The following is a 24184-nucleotide window of genomic DNA, read 5'->3' on the forward strand; positions in this document are numbered from 1 at the left end:
CAGGCCTAAGGGTGTCAGGGGCTGACCCCTCTGCAGCAAATTTGACCTCAGGGCTGTGCAGCAGATGGGAGGCCTTTTCTGAAGGACTTTCTTAACAATTAGGACACTAACATGTTTGATACCCTTTATCAAGCTCAGCTAGTGACTGAGCAAAAGAAAGGAATGAAAATAAAACCAGGTCAATATTTGTTCACATCCCAGCATGGCGGAAGGGCTCTGATGGGCACCAGGCCCTGCACACCTTCCCAGGAGCAGCAAGACTCATGGTCTCAGAGCCAGGCTCTCTGACAGCTAACCTCTGCCAAGGGGAACATGAGTGTTTGCTAACTATGTCCTGGGGCCATTGGGATCCTGGTGATGGGCACCCGATGCTCCCTCAGATCTTAAGGAGAGGAGCAGCTCAGTATCAACAACTGTTTTGAACAACTAACTGTTGGTTAGTATGGAGGCAGAAAGTGAAAACCAACATTTTAGTTTTAACTAAATGAAGAAGTAGTACAGGGCTTGCATCCCTCTTTCTATCCTTTAAGTCAAGAGACATAAGGAGGGAGAAAATGTCTAGTGAGTGAGGTAGTTTTACCTTTTAGGCTTCTGCAACTCACATGGGAAGAGAAAGCAAACGAACTTGGATGATTCTCCCTACTCCCAAGCCACTGGGGTGGTCCAAGGAGGTTATTGCTCCCCTTTGGCTGACCTACCGTACCTCTGAAGTCTTCAATTCCATTCAGAAGGTCTAGAGGTATTTACAAGGCTATGCAGCCAATGGTCTGCCTAGTGCGTGATACGTGCCTGATACCATGGATGTTCTTGATGGCATAGCTAATCTCCCGCCGCAGCTCCTTCTCATCAAACTCCATCTGCAACCAAGAGAGAATTTCATCAGAAACTGTCTGACACTTATTTGCGCAACCCCAGGATACACAACAGCGTGCAGTACAGAGAGGTCCCATGCCAGCACCATCATGTGATGGATGAGATATCAGCCCAAGTGTTGGATACAGAGTCCAGCCATAAAGCTTCTATTGCCAATGCAGACATCCTAGACCAATATGAACAGCTAAGGGCCAAGCCCCAGCAGCTCCCAAGGAGCTTCTTTGAGATAGGACTGAAGCGCTAGATTGCTTTCTAAAACAAAGTGTTTTGTCTCCCAAGATTTAGCATGATGTCTTGGCAGCCATTTTTTCAATGAACACCACAAATAGATTTACAACTCACATACAAGAACCTGCCTTGTGTTGGACAACATTTTTGTATTTCACTTAAAAGGCCTCACCTTATTCAAATGCAAAAAAAAAAAGCAAAATGCAGAAAATCCAGGAGTGGAATGATTTGGCTCTCAAGTCTGTTCCAACTGACATTAAAGAAAGTTTTTCCATACCACTTCTGATCAGGTTAGTTTTCTTGGAAGGCAAATAATTCAATAAAAATCCTCTTGGACTGTTATGACAGTAGAACAGTTTCTGCACTGTTCCCACCTCTAGGCCATTGATAGGGGACAGATAAAAGTAATCCCAGGTACATCTACATCCCCTTTCCTGCTTCTTGCATATCTATTAGGGCAACTGTAGGTCTAGTCTGGTGCTCAGGATCGAGAAAGTACGAGTTTCAGCATCATTCATGCTATGTGCAATTCAGTCAAAGTAGCTTTGACACAACATATCTCCAAGGACATGCAGTCATTGATTTACTATTGTTGGCATTAAAGGAAGTTATTTTGCACATTTAATTTAGCATTAGGAACTAAGCCAAAAGAAATACTGTCATTTAACTAAGAGAAAGTTAAGTTCTATCACAAGGACAGGGTCTGAGGGAAAGGTCAGTACTGTGGGAAGCCTCCAATAAAGGAGACAAAATAAGTAAAAAAAGGTGTTAAAAGGAGAAACATGAAACAAAGTAGTCAAAGGCAAAGACAGATGAAAGATACCACAAGGAGTAAGGAGACAGACAGAAGAGGTAACAAGCAAGACAAAGCGGCTCTCAGCAGCACAGGGAAGCAGTACCTTCACCAGTTCAAAGGGGAAACGCTCATGGAAGATGCGGTTAATCCTAGCTCCTCCTGACAGCTCATAGGTATCAATTTGGTCTCCAGAGCCTTCAATGCGTTTCTCAAAGTCCACAGCAAACTGCTGGACCATCCTGAAAGAAAACAAAAAGCATGAAGCAGAAAAGTCATGGATGAGCAGTCATCTCCAGGGAGAGACATGCAGCTGAGGCCACCTACTGAAGCAGAGCTTTGGTCTTGCGAGCAGGGTCATCAGGGCGAAAGTTCTTGTACTCCTCCACCTCCTTCTCAATGGAGAGAAGCTGGCTTTGGAGCTTGTTCCGCAGCCCTGGCAGGGTGTCACGGATGTGGTTGGTCAATTGCTGCACAAAAAGAAGTTTTAAGATGATAATAAACCTCTAAGTGGTTACTGGGAAGAGTTTGCTACCTCTGCACCACAAAAAGAAGAATGCAGCAAAACAATTTTAAGTATTTATCAGTTTCTCGCCCACAAGTTTTAGCTTTTCCTTTATCCTTTCATCTTAGAAGAGCCCTGATGGCCAGCCCAGCCATTCCTGTGACACAGGGCAGCAGTTCTTAACTATTGACAGTACCTGGTTCAATACTTTCTGCAGGTAGGGGGTTCCCATGCGATCAGCCATGTGTCTGTAGGCTGGGTGGGAGAGAAAAAATTTTCTCTCTGCAGCCAGAGCTGCCTGAATGTCCTTCTTGCCATCAATGTCCTTCTGACTTCTGTTGACTACACCAATGTAACCTGTAAGAGTGGGGTTAGAGATCAGATGGTTGCAAGGATGAAAATGTAAATGGGATTCAGACCAAGTTATCAGCTGGCAGCACTGCAAAAAGGGAATTCTAGTAGCAACACATTATTAGGAACCAACTGGAAGAATTTAAAACTAGAATTTCCTCTGAATGGCCCAGGTTCTGATATTTTGGGATGCAGGACAAAAATGACTATGCAACTGTCCTTTGGACAGGTACTTTGCTATGGCTATATACAGCACATATCACAGTCCAAAATTATTTCATCTGTTATCTAGATGAGATTACCATAGTATATAAGATGAGGGGAATCTTTTAACAGGAGTTCCATTGCAGCTTGCCTTATTAAAAGAAGTAAGGAAAGAGAAAGTAAAGATAAGAGCATAATGTTATGCTTCTGCTAGGACTACACATCAAGGTACAAATAGCTAAAAAGTTCCTATTAACAGCGTGACTGATCTTGATTCCCCAAATTTTCTCAGTCCCAGCCTGGAACAGAGATGACTTAACCACACGTTGTAACAGATGTTACAGGAAGGGGATGCACTGGAGGAAGGGGATGCGGCCAGGACATCTCAAACAGGGAAAATAGAGGAAGGAGATCATGGGCAAAACATGAGGAAAAACATACCTCTACGAAGAGGAAGTAATTTATTTTCTAATACATCTCGTGCATCAGTTCCTTCATCCATAAGATCCAGCTTAGTGATGACTCCAATAGTCCGTTGCCCTATGGAAGAAACGCAAGCACACTTGATCAAGCAGCTCATGTATTATTTTCCTCTGTTCACAGAGCTTACAGATTGCCCAACTTGGCTATTCAAGGGCTCTTGAACTCAAACATTACAGTTCCCATCACACCCAAGAGGCCATGGGAGCAACACAGACAATAATTGAGCTCAGCTCAGTTATATCCTGCTGAAACACCCACATGCTATGCTACAGCAAAAAGGGATTTTAGTGCAGCTTTTTCTACTTCTACTTTTCTCCAGAACACAGATGACTAAAGGAAAGGAAATCCTTCACCTCTTCAGAAATGGGGCTCAGACAAAGGAAGAGAAGGGGAATAACAAAAATTCTATTACAGTAGCTGTTAACATTCACTGACACCTCTCAGAAGAGCATGTGCTGGTGGAGATACAACCCAAGACAACAGACAGGAGCCCACAGCTACTGAGCTAATCACAACCAAAAGGTAAAAGGAAAATCAGGCCACTGTCTACAAATGTCATGCTAAAGTAAGAAAGATCTTTACCTTGAGGATCCACCTCCTTTGCAACCTTCAGGGCATCAGAATTGGCCAAATCGGAGTTGGCTGGGGATACTGCCAGGATGAGGCAATTCTCTTTGGTGACAAACTGCATGAGCATATCTCGGATCTGGAACTCGATGTCAGGGGGCTGGTCTCCTACTGGAACTTTTGTCATACCCGGTAGATCCACCAAGGTCAGGTTCAGGACTAGACATTGGAAATAGGAGATAGCACAAGGGAGTGTTGAGGTAGGAATCTTCTGGTCTATAAGTACCACCTGTAGCTTTAGTGTCTCCAGTATATAATAGGCATAATAGATGCACATAGAAAAGCACACAGAGCTTCCCAGCTCCTTTTTTCTACCACTTAGTAAGAACTAGTTACTAGTTGCTACTAGTCAAGATTGTCAATCTTATCACCATTCCCTTTAAATCACTTGTTTTCAGGCTGATTGGGGAAAGTGTGCCCTCAAAGTCCTTTCACATATGATACACTGAAAGGGAGGGGATGACAGTACATTTTTTCACTTCATAACAAAGACTGGAGAGTCAGAAGAGTTGGTTCCACTCATTAAGAGTTGTCCTTGGTATTGAACAGCTCAGTCCTGCCACCCTTCTTCAAGGGAGGCTCCTGTCAGAGTCAGCTGGGCCTTCTCCTGAAGGACTATAATATGTAGCCCTATAACTGTTTAATTGTCTTGATGAGAGAGGAAAAAAAAAAAACCAACTAGAAATCAAGCATAAGTTCTACCCAGTCAAAAGCTATGCAGCACTGAGCTGCTGCTTCCCAAAAATGCCCATACACTGTTCACGTTTAAAGAGCTGGCAGATTTATGACTATGTCACTCCCTTGTTTAAGCAGAATTCTTCCACTGAGATAAGTGGCATATGACACAGGTGCTACCTGGAGACAAACGATACAAAGTACGTATTTACATGCAAACAAAAGGCAAGTGCTCTTCAAGAAAGCCACTCTCCCCATCAATTTTTTTTTTGTTCCCTTTATTTGCTCGGTAAAGCAGTATCAGAAGGCAGGGAGAGACAAGAGCTCTTCACTGTAATGCCCGAACTGATGAAAAAGAACAGCCTCAGGAACAACTTCCTGCAAAGACATCAGTTGTTTCAAGGAGAAGTTCTGCTAGCAGTCAGGTACCTCAGCTGGCAGACAAATTTGTTTTAGCAGTACGGCTAAAGCTGGCATTTTGATACAGCACAGCCCAGGCACATGGAGATGAGAGTCAAAGCTGAGCACACGCCCCATTTCACCCCTGTTCTTTCTGTCTTTACTTCATGACAAAGCAGCAACCTGCCTCATCTATCTCCTGACTCATATGCTGCATTAGCACTCACCATGGGGAGAGTAGACTCGAAGATTGATGGGCACAGGAGAAATGCCTTTGTTGGAGCCAGTAACACGATCCGTTTCAGCCTCAATCTCCAAACGGACCTCCTCAAAATCAGTGAATTTCTTTCCTTTGCAGTGTAGGAACTCGCCATATTCTATTTAAACAAAAGCAGAGAGTCAGAAATACTCATTGGAATCAGGGAAATACTGAAAGTGTAATGAAAGCATCATGTCCCCAAGCAAAACAAAAAACAGTTGAAGGAATGAAGTCTAGTAGAAGGCTTTTCCCATTAGGACCTGGCAGGTTGGCACAGAAGAAGTTACTGCAGTCGCATTATCTGAACAACATCTGAGAAAATTCAGCTGAGCCCAACATCTTCACAATCCAGCTTTTGTCTCGGCAAGTGGCATCCTCACTTGTCTTCATTCAAGTGATAATCCAGGACCTTCTCTCTTGACACTAAGCAAACTTAGCACACATCTGCCTGCAGCAGTGGTGACTTCCACAGTTCCACTAGGAGATACTCTGGTACTCAGAACTTGGGACTAGCTCTGTATTAAAGTGCTGGGGGTAAATAACAGTCTCATTATTTAATAATAACAGAATCAAGAGAGTCTAGAGAGAAAAAACCACCTTTTCTTGACAGTTTTGAACTGGCTGGTGGTTTTGGTGTGTCAGTCCTGGAACAGGCTAACCAATCCAAGAACCCTCTGTTTCAATTTTAAAAGCCTCCTAAAAGTCAAATTGTCTCTTTACTGTGGACAAGAGGACTGCCATGGACAGATCAAGTTCACCTGAGAAGAGAGGAAGAGTACCTTGAAACACTCACTTGCCAACTCCTGGATGAGATCTTAACTTACCTTAAGGGGAATGGTAATGAAAGGATCCTGCAAGTAAGTAGCAAAACCAGTGAGCGGCCCAAAAGACCAGCCACAGAACTCTGTAGTCTTTTCCTCCAGATGCCAGAGCTCTCACACCAGGTTTTCAGTACATTAAATCATCTCGCCCCCTTATTTCAGTAAGTTATCAGCAGGCTCATCTGGCTTTTAGGTCTTACCCACTCAAGAGTCACAGCTGCATAGGCAGAGGTAAATTGTGATAAGTGTATGCATGGAGCCTTGCCTAATAAATTAAAACAACTAAGCAGCATTTTGCTTCTGAACATTTAATGCATCAGATGTTAAGCAGGTAGAAACAAAAACCAGTTGCAGGTCATTTTTACTAGGGAAAATTCTTATTATTTTTTTTTTTTCCACACTAAGCAGTGAATACCTTTCTTCACTAAGACAGCAATCCAGCTGGACACTCAGGGAAAGGAGCTCACATACCTGTGCTGGCATTTACCAGCTGCAGGACCAGAGGGCGTCTGGTTACGATGCCAGATCCACGTGGCAGAAAGTCCCTGAAATGAAACAGGAAGTTTCAGATGAGTGAATGATTATTTCCTTCCCTTTACATGGCTTTTCTGCTTCTATAAGCATTCATGGATTCTAACAGGGAGTCTCAGCTATGGGCACAAAATGTTTAAGGCACCAAAACCTAAGTGCTCCTTTCTCAAGGAGGATAAGAGCTTGTTGTTCTGAAGAAGCCTATACTTACAGCATACCCCCTCTAATCCTGTCTGTAACAGCTATAGCTCCTTCAGCTGAAGTTCCAAGCTAACTAACAAGCTCATTCAATACAGCTGTCCATGCTTTGGAGAAAATTGATCTCTTTCATCAGAAAGAAAACAGAAGTTGAAGCAGAGCCCAAAAACTGATGTGCCTCCTTTTAACAAAATACAATTGCCTGAACTACAACAAAATCACTCACACCCTACACTTCGGGGCTTGAGAGGACACCACATTGCTCCAGTGCGCAAACACCATACGATACATCTGAAAGAGAATAAACAGCAGCCAAATGCTTGCCTCCACCCAGGCTTTCTCCTGGCTAGCTGCTCAAGACATAAGTATTGCCAAAGCAAAAGCAGCAGCAGCTCCCTTCTATACTCACAAGAATCCTGAATTTTTGTGTACTTCATATCATTTCAAAGGAAGGAAACCTTTCACTATCCCTCTCCAAACGCTGACTTAGCAGCCACAGCCCACAAGTTCTCCTTTGTTTTTTCTTTTTCCAAACCCAAGTGCTTTGAGCAAAGCTAGGCATGCCCACTGCATCTGCTGATGACCTCACTAGTTTGCAGCCTGGTTTTCAAGTATTCAGCTGTTCACGCAGCTCTTCAAGAGCTACTGAGCATTCCTGAAAATATGATCCATTGCTTCCTTGCCTAGTGGGAGAGGCATCACTTCAAAACATGGTTCCTACAGCATGAATGTAGTTTTCTTTGTTAAAAGAAGCCCTGCCTACATCACTGGGATCCTCCCTCCCTTGATGGCTGTGGCAATGAATAATTTTGCTAATTCAGTAGTGACTAAACACTCTGGTGAATGAGAAATCCAGGGCTCTCCATTTTGAGCATCTTGCTCTTAGTCCTGCATGAGCTTAACACTGACAAAGGAATCGAAGATGAGGAATGAGCTTTTGTTTTAACACATCAGACACAGACTTCAGCAGTTTTGTTTCAGCTCCTGGTTTGGCCAGATTTCCTATGTAATTCTGTACAAGTTGTTCTACTTCTCTGTATTTCCCTCTCCTCAGCTAGAACAGTAATTCTTCATCTGTGGGGCTGTCAGAATAACCTGGTAACACCAAAAACCACAGAGCAGTTTCAAGTGAAGGAAGGGTAAGGAGCATCCTACAACTTCTAACATCTCAAATAAAAAGATCTCCTGTAAGTTACTGCATTTGGAGTAACCTGACCTCTGCTACAACTCTACCAGTTAAAATAAGACTGTAACCCATTCTCATTATTTCAGACTTTTCAGAGTTAACCAGAGTTTGTCTTTGATTTGTTTTTCAAATAATACAGCTCTAGTTTTTCCATTCCAGTGGGATTAACCCTGGAATCTTTGAGGCATTGCATCATTCCAGCAGCTTTCTGCTGTCTCAGCTCCATTCCTATAGATGTAGTCAATATGGGAGAGAGCCCTACCCTAGCATCAGTTTTGAGCATAACAAATCCATTGGAGCTGCACTGACTTATTTTAAACTTCTTGTACCCGAGGAAAAAGGTATCCTATTATGATAGATTCCCTATCTAGCACACTGACACAATATTCTAGTTATTGATCTCCGACTGGCAGTATCGAATCCTGGTTTGCTGTAGGAAAAGCACCACTTGTATTTACACACCTAAGCTCTCTAGGAATTAAGATTCCACTCATGTTGTGCTCCACGTTTTCCTGAAGCTTTCTGCTTTGGTCAAAATCCTGATTTCTCTGTCTCAGGACAAAGGCACATAGAAAACCTACGTGGCATCCAGGCTCCAGCATTATATATAAAAAAAAGGATCCGATTTACTGTGTTAATTGAAGTAGCTCCCATGCTATTCCAAGGAAAAAACACTAAGTCCTCACAGAAGAGAAGACAACAAATCCATTGGCCAAATTTAGCCACCTAAATCAATCTTAGTGCTGCTTTAATTCCAAGGGAAAATATGTGCAACCTGATCCCTGATATCAGAAAGTGAATGTCACTTTGAAAAATCACTTTGAAGCTTTCTCTACACTCGCCTCCTTGGCTCCTTTGGCTTGGAGTTACAGTATCACTCCATTGTATCTATATTTTCTCCTATTCTTTATTCACCTTCTTTCTGTCTACAGTCTCTTGGACAAACTCTTTCCTCCCCCTGCTCCAGCTAAGACTTTCAAGTCATAGGCACTAAAAAGTATGGATTAGTAAATTCTGCAGCAAACTGGCTGGGTGCCGAGGAGAAGGCATTATATGGGAGTCTTGCCTGCCCTCTTGCAGTAGGCATAATAAACTGCTTCTGTAAATAAACTACAATAACAGAGCATGCGTGGCATGGACAACACATCCAGCCCAGGTTTTGAGTCCACTCAGGAGCCAGGGGGGAAGATCTACACACACCTATTGCTCCAGAAAGAGCAGCACAAAGTGATGACATTAAGTCAGAATCAGGGAAATGATACGTGAGATAAGAACAACCACATTCCAGATGACGTGGGCAGACAAGAGCAGAAGGGTTAGATAAACTGGCTTATTCAATTCAGGCACTGGAGATGTACGGTAGCAAGGCTGGAGGAAGGGAACAGAAAGATGGAATAATTCTTTAGAGGTAACATGCTATAAGGCTCTGAGTGCTGGAACAACAAGGGCAGCAGGGATTCCTCTTGTAAGACAAGACAGCCTCTAGCATGACATCAAAAGCAGCCTCCTTACACACATCCCTATACAAGACCTTGTGCCCAAAATACATTAGTTAATTAGTTTGAGGGCACCAACCCCCTGTTTTCCTCCTTCACTTTGTATCTTAAGATCTGTAAATTACTTTGTTGCTTTGTTTTTAATATGCAGAAGTGGCAGGACAACATTTGATTTCCTGTGCTTTCAAGCAGGAATACCACACTGTGCCACTTCTGCAGCCAAGCACCATCCCAACAACACAGCAAACAGCAGCTCAGACAGAAAGAGAAGCTGTATTCAGGGAATATAAATACTTAATTTGCTTGTATCTTTTTGCTTAGTTAGTGACTCAAAATTCCCTATCAAGATATTGAGGTATCAGTTCTAGCAATGAAATTCCAAGTATTTTATCAGAGTTGGAAAACTAGGCTCAGATCAGCTACATTCCCCAAGCCATCAGTTATTAGAAGACTTATTTATACGTATTTCACACTCATCTGTTATTAACTACTGTCAGAGAAAGGACTTTGTTGAGTAAATTCTTGGTCTGACCAGTGATAGATCTCTTCTTAACCAAGACAACAAAAAGAACCAAGGATACAAATCCTGATGGGTCTCAGGCTGAAAAAGTTCAGGCAAGGAAGTGACCTGAAAAGGAATTTATTGTTATATTTCGCATTGCTCACTTCTGAAGTGCATACACACGTTCTTGATGAGCTACCTCAGGGCGAACCCAATCACATCATCCCTCCCAGTCTTATTTCTATTTTAGTATGCAGAGCTGCATTAAAGTAGAGATTTGAGCTGAAAGCTGCATTAGTAATGAAATAGTAAAAAAAATATAAATACCTGAGGGACGGAAAACAATCTAGCAGTTACTGTAGAGCAACATTCAGACAAAATCCAAACATGCTGAAAACATACTAAGGCAATCTTGGTGTCACACAACAATACATTTATACACTGGGGACCTTGGGGTTTCCCTAATAGTTTTTTTAATTAAAGCCAGATGCTCCACACAAAAAAAAGCCTCCATGTATTAGGTATCTTGGAATCCTACAGAACAACGAGGTGCTATTAATGACAGAAAAAGCACATCTGCTCTATAAACAGGCTTCAGAGTTCACTTAATGACTTGCACAGTACAGAGGATTAGAAGTTAAATGTTACCTGGACCAAAGAAATTTCCTCCTACTCTATAAGGCACAGGAGATTGACGAACTGCTTGTATAATTCAACATATATATTGTATGGAAAGGGAAGAAAAAATTGATAGATGCAGTCAAAAAATTAGGACAGATACCCATATGAAAAGTTTGGGACTTCCTGAAGAGGCACACATGGAAACTTTCAAACAAGTTGCTTGTGTTTATTCATTACTACTACATTGACAAAAATGTGACTGTCTCCATTAAGATAAGAGACTTCCATGAGCTGGTTTGCTACAGTATGGCCACATTTGTTCCTAGAAAACACCCAATTTGCTAGTAAAAAAAACACAACCCAAACTTGCTTACTCCTTTGGTCAAACAATTTATCCAAGTCTGATGTTTTCTTGTTAAACAAGAGATAACTAAATCTGTTGAAGAGGAACTGGTCTTCCAGCATCATTACAGGCATATTGTGCCTGGCTCACCTGCTTTGTTAGAATAAACAAGTCTGATCAACACAAGAGAAAAGCGATTGCTGGAGCAAGTCTGGCCCTTTGTGCTTTGCTAGAAGGGGACTAGCTCACTGGTTTAGGTTTGTCTTCTAAGGCTTAGAGATTCCCTGTAACAGTTACTGACATTTAATTCCAGCAATGTAGCATTTGCAGCTAACTCGCCTATGATCTTGTAGCCGTGCCATTCTGTAGTGGCAACATCATTCTGAAGGAAGGGAAGGTACCAACAGCATCCCTACATATTGGCTCAGACTGCAACCGCTTCTCAATAGATACTCTTCCACTGTGAGCATGAGCGTTGTGCATTCCCTCCTTCCATCAAACTCAAGTGGAAAAGCACGTCCTCTGGCATCTCCTTCGCACTGTGCACGGACACTATCTACTTTTTGCAGCTCTTTGCTTTAATAACAGAGCCTCCCTGGGGTTTGGCGGAAGATCATTATGTAGTACTGACCAAGAAATTTAATTTCAGCTACAAACACACCCATGAGAGGAGACTGCATTAACACAGATCTTCAGAGACACCCAACAAAACATTTTCTTTTTGCTCATATGTTCTAGAAACCTTAATATGGTCGGACAAAGAGGCTCAACGCAATCCTTTATGTGGCAGTACAATTGCATTTTTAGGAGCCCAGCTCTCAACCCAGCAAGAACTCAATTTCAGAGCAGAAAGATACTGTAAAAAACTGGACGTGAGACCCAACAGAAAACAAGACCAATCAGACTGGGACCCAACATATATTCTTTGAGTCAAAGCTTTTTCATGCGCAATTTTAGTCTTTGCTGACATTGCGACAGAAATCACTGGCAGTCAACTACAGAACCGAGTCCATGGTACCATCTCCTGTTCTAAATGGGAGACAGACCAAATGCTTCTACCACCACTTACTTCCCCTCCCTCCAGGGAAGCTAGAAGGCCTGCAAAGCTGCTTGTAGAGGGCTTTGAAATATGAATCTAGGTCTAATCTAGACATACCAATCCAGCATCCTTGCAGTTTATTGTTTGTCAGTCCTTTGAGATTCTTGGATTAGAATGCACTAGAGAAGGTAAAGCCTCAATTAAAAAGCCAGAACAGCAGTTTATGAAGACGTAAAAGTAGTCCCAAAGAACAGAAGAGTGAACACCACCATCTGATCATTTAAATTCAATTTGATTTCTTATTAAACGTCTACAGACAAATAGGGTATTAAGGGATGTGATTAATCCTCAATTTGGATTATATTAGTTCCAGAAAATTAAGATTCACACAGCTTCCACAATTTCACATGGCTGTTTCTGTTTTTTAAATCCAGTATTTGTTATTTCCTGTGTTCTGGTGGTGCCCAGGGACAGTAATTCAATCAGAACTGCAGAAAGCACTATACCAATACACAGCAAGAAATACAGTTCCTGACCCTATGGATTTTACTATCTGGTTACTATCAGACCTGCTCCTGCTTAAGCTTAGAATTATCTTCCTTTCATCTGTCAAGTCTTACAGTTGACCATTCATCACTCGCACTCATCCAGATCAAGAGTTCTTCATTACCTCATCACAGTACAGTGCATTACAAGAATCCCAAGAAAATCTAGGGGTATCAGTACCTTTGAGGTACAACTCTTCTGATCATTGCACTGATTGGCAACATTCACATCTTCATACAGGCTGCGTTATATGAACAGCTTACAAATCTCTCTGAACATCACTTCATCTCACAGCATGTGAGATGTTTTCAAACATATTCTTAGTCCAGCATGTGTCAAATGAATCCTTAAAACACAGGTTGACACATATGCAACATATTAGCCACAGAATAGCTGGAAGGCTAAAAATATTTACTATTAATCTTACTGACTGCCAAAACAAACACCTCAGAAATGGTAGTAGCTTTCCATTTCTTCAACATTAACTCAAGCCTGAGCTCATTTGTAACAGATATCACCTCCTTCTACCAGAAGGTAGAAGCCTGATGCAGGAACTGCCCTTGACAGCACCTTCCTTGCTCTGATCCTTCAAGAGACTTGCAAGTACATTCATAAGCAATTCCATAAATCAGGTACAGGGCAAGGACAAATTTGTTCCTTCCTCTGCCACCCAGTAGGTTAACAGGAGGGCTGCATCTACTAATTTAGACTTCCGTTTCCTACTGACTTTGTGGCCTCTATGAGCTCTTATCTTCCGTGAACCAAAGTGCTTCTCTAACAAAAGAAGCCAGACAGACCAACATGAACAGCAAGCATTTAAGACAGGTGCATTATGAACAAGAGCACCTATCAACCTGCTATTCTAACTGGTTTTCCTCTGCCCTTAGCTTTCATATGCATCATGTGAACTTGGACACCAGTCCCACAGACTCATAATCACATCTGAAGTCTCATTCCTAGGTAGCCATATTTTTTTTTTTTCGCATTAAGTTTAGGACTTTTAGACTCAGAAGTTCAAGTTGGGGATGCATGTTATTTATCTGCCAATCTCCACAGCGCAACAATGCGCCTAGCCTTGACCCACGGAGAAAAAGAGCAATTCCATAAGCACTTGGTGTAGTATCATTTCTTAGGGTGTAATTGGTACTGGTCACACAATAGATACATATAGAAATAAAGACCTATTGTAAGTACACCATGTTCCAGCATACAGGCAATATTATTGTGCACAATGATTCATTATTCAAGAATACAATTGTGAAAAATAAAGACAGGCAGTAGTTCATGAGTGTCATCATAATATACATGTTAACAGAAACAAAAAAATTAAAGAGAAGGCTTCCCACTGCCTTGTACCTTGAGTTCCTATTTACAGTAGCGCAACGGGAGGTTAACACTATTGTGCTGACTTGGAACACTTACAATTGCTTTGTTAAGTAGTTCTGGCACTCAAACAGCATCGCCAACACCTAGCCATTTCTCCCTAGTACAGCTCTCCAGATCAGTCACCCAGCAGGGCCAAGCAGACCTCTTTTCAAGTTTGGGAGTTTGCTGTACATAAGATGAGTTCCCGGAGACTGCCTTACAAGCTTCACAAGTCCTGTCAGAGCAGGCAAAGCACAAGTGCTAGTGTAAACTGGACCCATTTATAGCCTACTACTGGATAACTTGCAAACAAGAGTCAGAGAGGCTAGATGAACTACAAAGTAGCTTCTGAAGTTTGTACCTTCTCCTGCTCCCCCATCTTGAGTTCTTCCATGCCTTTGCGCAGCATTGCAGTTGATGCCAGTCCTCAGCAAGTGTGAGGGGTATTGTGTCTGAGATGCCTTTATTAAGGTTTTATGCAAAGACAGAGGCACTGTGGTCTTCAAACTTGAAAGGACAGTGACTACACTAATTCACTTTAAAAAAAAAAAGTGTAGAAATGGGTTGTATTACATGTTCACCACACATCCTGCTCCAGAACTGACATTATGATTCTCACCACAAGAATCACCTTTGTTTTGTTTCCTCTGCCCTTTTACAGCTGACCAGGATGTGTAGTGTTCTGGAGATCTCCCGCATCTTTTTCCCATGCTGTGCTCTCACTTTATTCAAAATTAGAAAAAAAAAAGGGAGTGTATTCATAGAGTTAACATGTGAAGTAAATAAAGCCACATAAGAAACCTACATTTACGGCAAAAGGCAACATTTCAAGAACCATAGTGACCCCCACACCACAGGCTTTGCCAAAAAGACAGGAAACCTTTCAGGAGACTGCCCCCTCCAAGTGAATCCACCTCCATAGAAAATTGCACAGCTGGCTGTTCGAAAGCCTACATACAGTGAGTTTAGCAAGTCAAATCCAGTTCCTCGTGAACAAGCATAATGGTGGGGTTTGTTTCTCTGACATTTCATAGAACGGTCTAGGTTGGAAGTGAACTTAAAGATCATCTAGTTCTAAATGATGTGCCATGAAGAGACAGCAGCTGAATGAGCTTTCATCTCAGCCACAGGGCTTGTCTTCTTGTCATGGGACACAGCATAGTTACTTGGTCACTGATCTAGATATATAGAGGTGACAGCCCCCTGTGTCACCTTGGTAATTTTTGGTAGAGCATAGATCTTCTCTTTCCTTTTCCTCTTTCCTTTATCTACAGGATAAAACCTTTTATTACTGAAATGCACTGTCATATTTATGTGCTCTGTGGGTCTTTGGGATGACCTAAATGCCTTGAACATCAGAACTTTTAATCAAAAATGCATTTCCCCCACTCAGAACACATTTGTTGAGTCACATGTGGGCTGAGGGGGCTCGGACAACTAGAGAGGGGATAGGCCCTGGGCAGCGTTCTCCCACGTCACTGATACCCCAGCTGCAGTGGCCGTGTTCAGGCTTCAGCCCGCAGCACCTTCATAGACACCACTAAAGCAAGAAAAGAAAGTGCATAGCAATTTTCACATGAACACTTGCTTGGAAATGGCACTCTTCCCTGCCCCTCCCAGAGTGCACTAAATTCTGCTTTTCTGGCTTATCTCTGACTGCACAGACTGGTTCCCAGGAGCCACTGCAGCCAGAGCCTTTTCTCATTCACTCTTTCCACATCTCCCTTCTTTGTATCTCACTCAGCCCCTCTCCCGCACATGCCTCTAGGCAGGTCTCTGGAAACAGTAGGATAAGATAAATAAAAATTTGTTTTGTTTATTTTGATTTGAATCCTTTGGGCTGATTTTTCAGTTTCACACTCCACTAGCTTCAGGGTACATCAAAATCTAGAAGACAGCTGTACACATTATGCCAAGTCATGACTGCACCAGAGCCTCTGTGCACAAGTTAATCCGAGGCAGAACTGCAGAGCTTCATGGCAGTCCTGCTTCCACAGGGCAAGAGACATCCCAGGAGGGCAGAAGCATTCTTACACTTTAGGTATTACACTTTTATTCAATGGCCTGAGGGCTTGCCAGCCCTCAGAATAAACTGGCACAACCAAGAGTTTGCCCCAGGGGTTTCTGCTGCTGTACGTCTACAGTAACTCCAAGTCAGTGTACCCTTGCTTTATGCTTGGGAGACCTTACAGAAGGATCTGCCCTGACTTCTGAGGTGCACTATATATATCTGTATATTTAGATGACCTGAAAGTAAGGCAGAGATGTTGCTACATTCTTCTGATGCACCCCTGCAAACCCCTAACCAAGGGTTACCACATCCAGTCAACTCACTGGCTGCATTACAAAGCATAAAGCAAGAATTTCTAATAGAGCTGTGCTCCATCCCTAACTCAGTTAATATAACATGTACTAAAGTGCCTGTATACAGGGAGGTGAGACAGGAGCCGAGCAAATGGAATTTCTCTCCATTAGAGAAGGTTACACAGCTCCTGCAGAATATCTTGGAAAGAGGCTCCAACACACACAGGCATTACCATTTTTGCCAGTTTTTCATGGTCTGCTTTCCTTCTATCTAGAAATCTAAGCTTCCCCTCTCAGAGTCATGGCTGGGGTCTAAATAGGCAAGTACCTTTAGGACATGAGTGAAACACAGAGGTGTTGGTCAGCCGCTTTTGAAGGATCAGCACCAGAACCTTGCACAAGGACACAGGGTCCATTCAGACAGACTCAGTACTACAGACCACCAGGTTTTAGCAAGTACCATTCTTATTTGAACCTGCTGGTGGTGGTTTATATTCATGCTTTGATTTCTTCTCTGGTACCATGAAATGAATTTTCTTTTTAGAAAAAAAGATTTCAAAATCACCACCCCCAGTCACAGGACTTCAGGTGCTGGAACTTCCTGAGAGCAGTACAGCAAGGCTGAGATTATTGTATGCTCTGTCATCAACAATCAACACTTGAAGCCTGTCTGAAAGATCTCAGCTTCCCCCAGCTATTGCAGATACCACAAACAGTTCTCAGCTCTTGCCTAGAAGGTGTGCTAGAGTATGAGCAGAGTTTATCGCCTTACCCATCCTAACTGCAGAGTCTGGGCAGGATACAGCATCACAGCTGCCTGCTCTGTAATGCAGGACCTGCTTTCTGGCTGTGGGTGACCAAGGTTAATTCTTAACGAAGAACCGTGACCCTGGGAATCATGGCACACAATGACAAGTGCCTTGTGTCATCCCTGCTGAGGAAGCCTGCAATGGGAGCAGATTGGATCCACGTGCTTCTTTCCCTAGTTGTGATCACTGACTAGATAGATAATCCCTTCATGGGCTGCTGCTCTACAATTGCAGTGCAGCAACCAATCCAATCTGAGAGTCGGAACCAGGCCCAGGGGGATAATTCTCCTCCTACTTCCCTACAACATGGTGAAATCTACTTGTTTCCATAGAAACAAATCAGTTTGATGTCCACACAGCTCCTGCATCCCTCACTGCTGTGCATCAGCCCCAAGCTGCTGAGGCTGAGATTTTAAGCAAGTGTCTACAGCTATAGGTAAGAGCTTGCAGGAGAAACAAGGGGTATTCCTGGCATACAAAACTCACCGCCTCACCCAAGATGTCATTTGCTTCAGTTCATCCCTGCTGTGAGAGAATTAATCAGGAATATCCTTCCCCTCCTCTATTTTGAGGGTTGACTTATCTGCTGGATCCCTCCCTGCTCTCTCTCTGCAGATGGGTTAGCCCAGAATACGTGAGGACATACAACACAGACAGGCAAGGAAAACAGGGCACTCCAACACCTCAAGCACACTTGTGAGCCAATTTCCCCTTTGTGGTTCTTTTTTTTTTTTTTCAGGTAAAAACTGTAAAGGGATTTTCTTGTTTGGAACTCTGCATTTTACTGTGGAGGAATATTTAAAGACTGGTACAGCCTACAGTGCATTGCCTGATCTCAAAAAGTCACTGCCCATTATAGCAAATGCCGCATTGACTCTAGGCTGCAGCGCTGGGGAAGCAGAGTGTCTTGACAGAGTAGAAAATTGCAGCACTGCTGCTGTGCAGCTTCCTCTGGGATTTTTTGGGTAATAGAAAATGAAGTCCTGGATCTTGCTTGCTGCCTTGGGATATTCAAGGTAAAGAATAACACAGCACTGATTCTATACGACAATATCAGAAACTCAAGGGAATAAGCAGCCTAGTGTATCCTGAATGGATGTGACAGTAAGGATTATATTTGTAGAAAATGCATCTTTGATTGTAAGAATTACAATCTCAGGAGAAAGAAAACAAAGCTGGTTTCACTCATTTAAAAAACAACCAACCAACCACAACACCAGATCTGCGTAGCAATACCAGGATTCAGGGAAAAAGAACCGCAGCACTATTTGGGTCCAGAAACCTCCAGAGCCACAGGTATAAGAAATATTGCACTAGCATGATGTATTCTCCACCCCAGAAGCTGTAAACCAGACCTTTCTGTCCAATTTGTTGAATTTTCACCATCATAGCATGAAAGCAAGTTTTCCTTTTGCTCCCTCCAAAGCATATATACCCTGGCCAAAAAAAAAGTAATGTAGATTTTATCTCCAGACTCTCCTTGCAACTTTCAGACAGTTTCAGAGAGAACACCACCAGGCATCAACAACATCCTAGAGCATCAAATTAGTCCAGTCGTGATGGCGGTAGTGAAGAAACACAGTTTTTTGTGGCCATGGAGACAAGGAAAAATGCTGGGTCATGGGTTTACCTTTTTCTCAAACTGCACCGATCTGTCATAATACTGCAGTAACGCTGCTCTGCTTTGGCACAAACAGATCTACTGACAAATCCTGGCTTTGCCGTAACAGAAGGGTTGCAGCCCTGAAAAACATGACCTGTACAGCACCTGCAATTTGAGCTGGGAGAAAACAAAAGGACAAGCTGTACAGTAAAACTCTGGGACAGAAGTGTCTGATGGGAAAGCACAGCCACAATAACACCCTAGGATTAATGTATGCTAAGACAGATGAGCAACAGGCTGACCTTGCTGTTTCCCACCACCAGTGTCTTAATCTGTGCTAGCCCCCTGGAGTCAGGCTGCAGCTGGGTCCAGACTAAAGGTTATCCAGCAGTAAAGGCTCTCTTGTGTTCAGGGACACCACTAGACTATGCAGCAGTAACTAATATTCAAGCTATTTGTCACGTGAAGACTTTGGATAAAAAGGGGTTTATCCCCTCTTTTGCTCTTCTCTCCTTCAGAGAAGGAAATTGGGTACGATGGCAGAGTCAAAGATGCCAAACACTCATGGTAAATGCCATCTCAGATTTCTTGTCAAAACTCCACCACCTCTGGAGTCCCAGTATTTGCTGCAAGACCTAAGAAAAGAACAAACGTAGCTCAAGGCATATTTCATCACTGCAGCCTGACACTTCCTCCACTCCCAGACAGCACTGCGTGCTGGAAAAGGAAACAGGCTCCCCAGAGCCTGAATGCCATAAAGGGCACAGACAAATGAAAGAGTTCATTGGAAGAGGCAAAACCACTTTAATGACCCCACTAATACAGACCCAAACGGAAGCTATATGAGGAAAAGAGGTGGTACCTCAAGCTATTAGTGGCCAGACATGGGTGGTGGGTTTATAAAATGGAATGCACGTACCCTGATAATTTATCTTGGGTCAGTGGTAAGAGGCAGAGTGTGTTGTGGAGAGGGAGGTACGCTGCTTCCCTTCCAACAGGCCAGGCAGGAAAGACAGAGTTCTGTGGGGTAACAGAGTTATGCCGCACTCGGGCATCCTGACCAAACTGTGCAAGGTGCGTGGTTGTCCTGCAGAGGGAATTTAAGATATCTCTGCTCTGCCTGGAGAAGTATGCAGGAACAGTGCCAAGCTCCTTGCTATGCACTGCACCTCTGCAGTTTCAGATATAATTAGGATCACCCTGGCTGGAAACATGGTGCAGAGGTACTGCTTCTTAAGCCCTTGAAGAAAAGCCAGCAGAGTGACTGCTAACACCTCTAGCGCAGAGCAAAGTCAGAGGCAGTAAACTCCACTTCAAAAACCACACAAGATATCTCCATTTCAGGCTGCTCCAGAATGAAAGTTGGATCAATAGTCCCAGAAGAGATGACCTCCTGGATGGTTCCAATGTGTCTTCCAGAGTCCTTTTGACCAACGAACAGGACAGTGCTTCTCATACCCCAGGGAACATTTTTCTCTGGTCATGTTTGGGCAGTGACCATAGGAGGTGACAAAAAGGTAGGTTTATGTACAGATATACATCCACAGAATTTCTAAAGGAGTCTAAGTCTACATGGAAAACTTTTAGAGCTTGAACTCAAAAAGCAGAGGAGGGTCAAAATCGGCGTTGCCTATTAATGGGCACTCTGAATCTATAGCAAAATTGTAGCATAGTGAACTGGACAAACAGACCAGAGTCTCCTGGTCTTCCATCCCTTTCTTTATTTTCCACAAGTAAAGGGAATTCTAAATTCCTTCCCCTGGTATCTTCCCTCCACCCCTTCAAACCAATACCAGTGATTTCTAATAACATTTGCTCTTGCCTGTTCAGGTGTCCAGTTTGAATTCAACTTTGTTCAAATAGAAGATGGGAAAAATACCAAGCGCTAATGCAGTGCCTCAGCTGTTCTTTTGCAAGAAGGATTCTTTAAATATCATTCTTTCAATAGTCCATAAAAATTCATTCAGAAAATGGAACTCTTTCTCTAAGATGAGGTTGGGGTGGCAGGTAGTTTGAAGGCCTGGCATAACAAACACATCTTGTATGAACAGGCATAAACAGAAAGCAGTGCCTAGGAACAGGAACATCAAATCAAAGCAGCACAGTCCAGAGGGAAGAAACATATTGCTGGGATCTCTGCTGAGATGTAGAAGAGGTGACCTAAGTTTCAGTACTGGAGCCGCAGCATCAGCTCTGCGGCGTGACATGTCATGCACCAACCCCTGAGGGGCATTCTGCATTTTTGTACATACCAATCTCCTCTTTACCTCTAGCTATAACCCTACTGCGACAGATCTCCTCTCAAGGCCACCACCACCACGCTGAGGCAATTCTCAGCTATTCATAGAGGAGCTTCTATTAAAAGTAAAAGCACAATCAGCTTAAGAAATAACCAGAGATTACTCAAGAGATCACAGCAGCCAGAAAGAGAGAAAACCTAACGTGTACTAGAATCAAGGGGCCCCATCCTGATCCAGAGAACAGTGTAAGTTCAGAGTAAATCATGAGTAGAGGCTAGATCTTTGGTTTTTTACTGGCTTAATTCTGAACTAGCAGGTCATCAGGTGTATTCCCCTGCTGACAGAGAATTGTTCCTGGGCTAGCAGGCAAGTGGCAAATGGACAGTTATCTTCATTATAAGCCCCTGTTCAAAGAAGTTTATAATTACTTGTATGAGAAAGAGCTCTCAGAGCTGAAACAGCCTGTTAATTTGTTGTCAGAGCCTTGGGCCAGATTCTACATAACTTACTCTGCATTTACACATACGAGAGTGGCAGGAAGGCAAAGAGAAAGAACTGAACAAAGACTTCAAGATCTTTGCCTGTAGGTAATTCTATCCTTGTTCTAAGAAATTCAGCACAGCCTCCCCCATCCCTGGATCTCCCTTCTCAAAAAAAAAAAAAAAGCAAAATTAATAGTTTTTCCTAGCTCTCTCCAGGGTAAGTTAGCTCTGCTGTAAAAACATTTGCAGATGTTGAGAACCGACTACTCAGCATCTCTGTAGACTTCTGCCTGCGATGCTTTGAGAAAGGGTCTAAATGCAGCTGAAAAACTACTCTGAAATACGGCTGCAGTTTAGGCTTAGCTTTTACACAGTGTTACAGCAACACTGGCTGGCTCTGCAACCAAAATCCACAGCAGTATCAGTTTAATATCAGCCACGTCCTTTCAGGCATCCCATAGACTACTACACTGGCCACTTACACCAAGACTGTTTCACAGCCACAAAATGACAGTCATAGCAGACAGACAGGATCCCAGCAATTCTCATGTTTCTTACAGTAGCATTAACTCTTCACCCTTCAACACAGCTGCAACAATGCAACCTAAAGCCATAAGGAACAGGAAAGGGAGTGTTAAAGGGGACTGTTGAGGCAATACATTATTAAAATAGTATTTTTCACCCCAAGAGACTCAAGTTCAATTCCCATTTCAGTCAAGTGAGGAACTGGGTTTATTCCAAACCTCATTTTGTATAATTTATTGTTCATTGTGACTGCAACACAAGTATTTTAGCAGATCTTATTTTGGGACTAAACCCTGATTTTTAGGAAGGGAAGAGTTGACAATGCAGGCCTTAGAAGATGAGATTCTTTGCGCTTGTCTCCAGAAGCACTTAGAGAAACAGTATCTTTTAAAGAAAAAAAAGAGTACTCTCAAACATCCATGTTAGAAATAGATGTTTTCAATACAAAAGCTACACTGCTCTTCTGTTAGCTTAATTGCTGTGTCCAGGGCTCTAAGAAAAGCCACGCGAGTCACAAGACTTCCAGAAAAGTGGCAGAAGTTGGCAAGTTTGCTTCCAGTCAGCAAGACACAGCTTGAGGAGCTTGCATAACGTCTGCTTCCAAGATGCTTCCAAAAGCTGAACTGCAAGAAGCTACTGACCAGGGACTGAAAGACCATCTCACTCCCATTTGGTCATGGATGGGTCTGCCAAAGCTTTCAGAGAATCGAACATGGCAGAGAACAATCAGAGACACTGTTAGATTTCAGACTCAGGGTTCATACTTCCTGTACTGTGTCTTCTGGGAAAGAAAAGCAGTTATCTGTTACAGTCAGCACCAGCCTAGGAGCTGTGACAAGCCTCAAGGTCATGCAGGAACCAACCATCAGCAACTTAATTGTCCTGTCTGCCCATCTATATAAAACAGCTTAAGAAAACTACTGAGCCACTTTACATTCAATTTTTATTAAAGTATTCACCAATAGGACTTCGGGGGGGAAAAAAAGCTAGACTTAAGTACAAAGTATCAATGAGTCCCCTGGAATAACTGTTTAAATATCTAACATTAAATTCTGCTCTCAGTTACCAGTCACAATGGTTTGAGGCATACTCTTGCCTGCTCCTCAGTAAACACCAAAATGTTGTCTCAGTCCTCTCTTCATAGCCATCCCAATATCTATAGTAGTTAGTCCTGAGCAAGACATCCAATTCTCATGACTAAACTCCATCAAGTCACTCATGGTACATGCTTTAGAATGATCACAGATAAATGTAAATAAAGAGAAATAGCTTTTTGGAGCTTTTCAGAACCAATCCTGCTTGCAGTCTGACTACCTCCAGTCCTAAGCAGAGCATCCAGTGTGTTTAAAGTCACTAGTGACAAAATCCTGAGCTCATTCCTCTCTGAGGCTGCATTACCCATCCCTGCTCTGGAAGACTATACTCTAAAATTGAAGTGCTACCAGGTCATCTAGTGCAGCCTCTCAAGTCCCAAGGCTTTCTAAGAATACCTTCACTCCTCAAATCCAGTATCTGATCTGCACCAGCAGCCCAAGGTGGCTGCATCAGTCCCAACCTCTCTGCAGAGCCGACTTAAGTGACCAGAAACACTGGGCAGACAAGGCTGCATGAACAGCTAAAGCTCTTGGTTAACCATGTCAGAAGAGAAAGCAGGTCCTTCAAAGGGCTAAGGCAGACATCACTGTACCACCCTTGCAGAGTTTTAATTTATTGTTTAGAAAAATAGTTTCCTGCTTTATGGTTAACCTTTCCTACTGTTTTAAGTGTCCATTAATGATATACACATCCATGACGTAGACCAACAGCCTCTCCTTTCTAAAAATGGACAAAAAGTTATAAAAAAAATAGTGACACAAGAATTAAGTTTCACAGCTGAGAATAGAACTCTTATCTCAAGGCTGAAAATCCCTGTCTGCCTGTTAGAGACAACATTCCTTTACCTTGAGCTTTCACTCTATCAGGATATACAAAACCAGGTCTGAGAGCAGGAAAAGAAAGATTCAAGTGGAATGAGAAACTGTCCTACTAGTGAGCTATTTTCCCACCGTGCACGACTAGATTTCTTTTTTTTTTTTTTTTTGGACCAGATTTAGTTTTAGCTCTCCTCCCAACTAGCAGTACTCTGACTCACATGGTTACAGATCTGCGAGTCCAAGAAGGAAAGTATTACAGTCAA

At 42.8% G+C, this 24184-nt stretch overlaps 1 protein-coding gene across 5 annotated transcripts in view; it reads right to left on the minus strand.

The window, feature by feature from the left end:
- The window catches only part of DNM1 (dynamin 1), a 68521-nt gene that overhangs the window by 37442 nt on the left and 6895 nt on the right, over window positions 1-24184 (minus strand). For all 5 annotated transcript variants that reach the window (XM_074161297.1, XM_074161296.1, XM_074161295.1 and 2 more), the window contains exons 2-9: window positions 6690-6763; window positions 5366-5515; window positions 4020-4223; window positions 3396-3494; window positions 2596-2756; window positions 2222-2364; window positions 2001-2136; window positions 790-857 (exon numbers count right to left, since the gene is read on the minus strand). In XM_074161297.1, the coding sequence (XP_074017398.1) occupies window positions 790-857; window positions 2001-2136; window positions 2222-2364; window positions 2596-2756; window positions 3396-3494; window positions 4020-4223; window positions 5366-5515; window positions 6690-6763 (1035 nt within the window). The remainder of the gene's footprint in view (window positions 1-789; window positions 858-2000; window positions 2137-2221; window positions 2365-2595; window positions 2757-3395; window positions 3495-4019; window positions 4224-5365; window positions 5516-6689; window positions 6764-24184) is intronic.

Source organism: Numenius arquata, chromosome 19 (assembly GCF_964106895.1).
Source record: "Numenius arquata chromosome 19, bNumArq3.hap1.1, whole genome shotgun sequence".
Classification (NCBI taxonomy): domain Eukaryota; kingdom Metazoa; phylum Chordata; class Aves; order Charadriiformes; family Scolopacidae; genus Numenius; species Numenius arquata.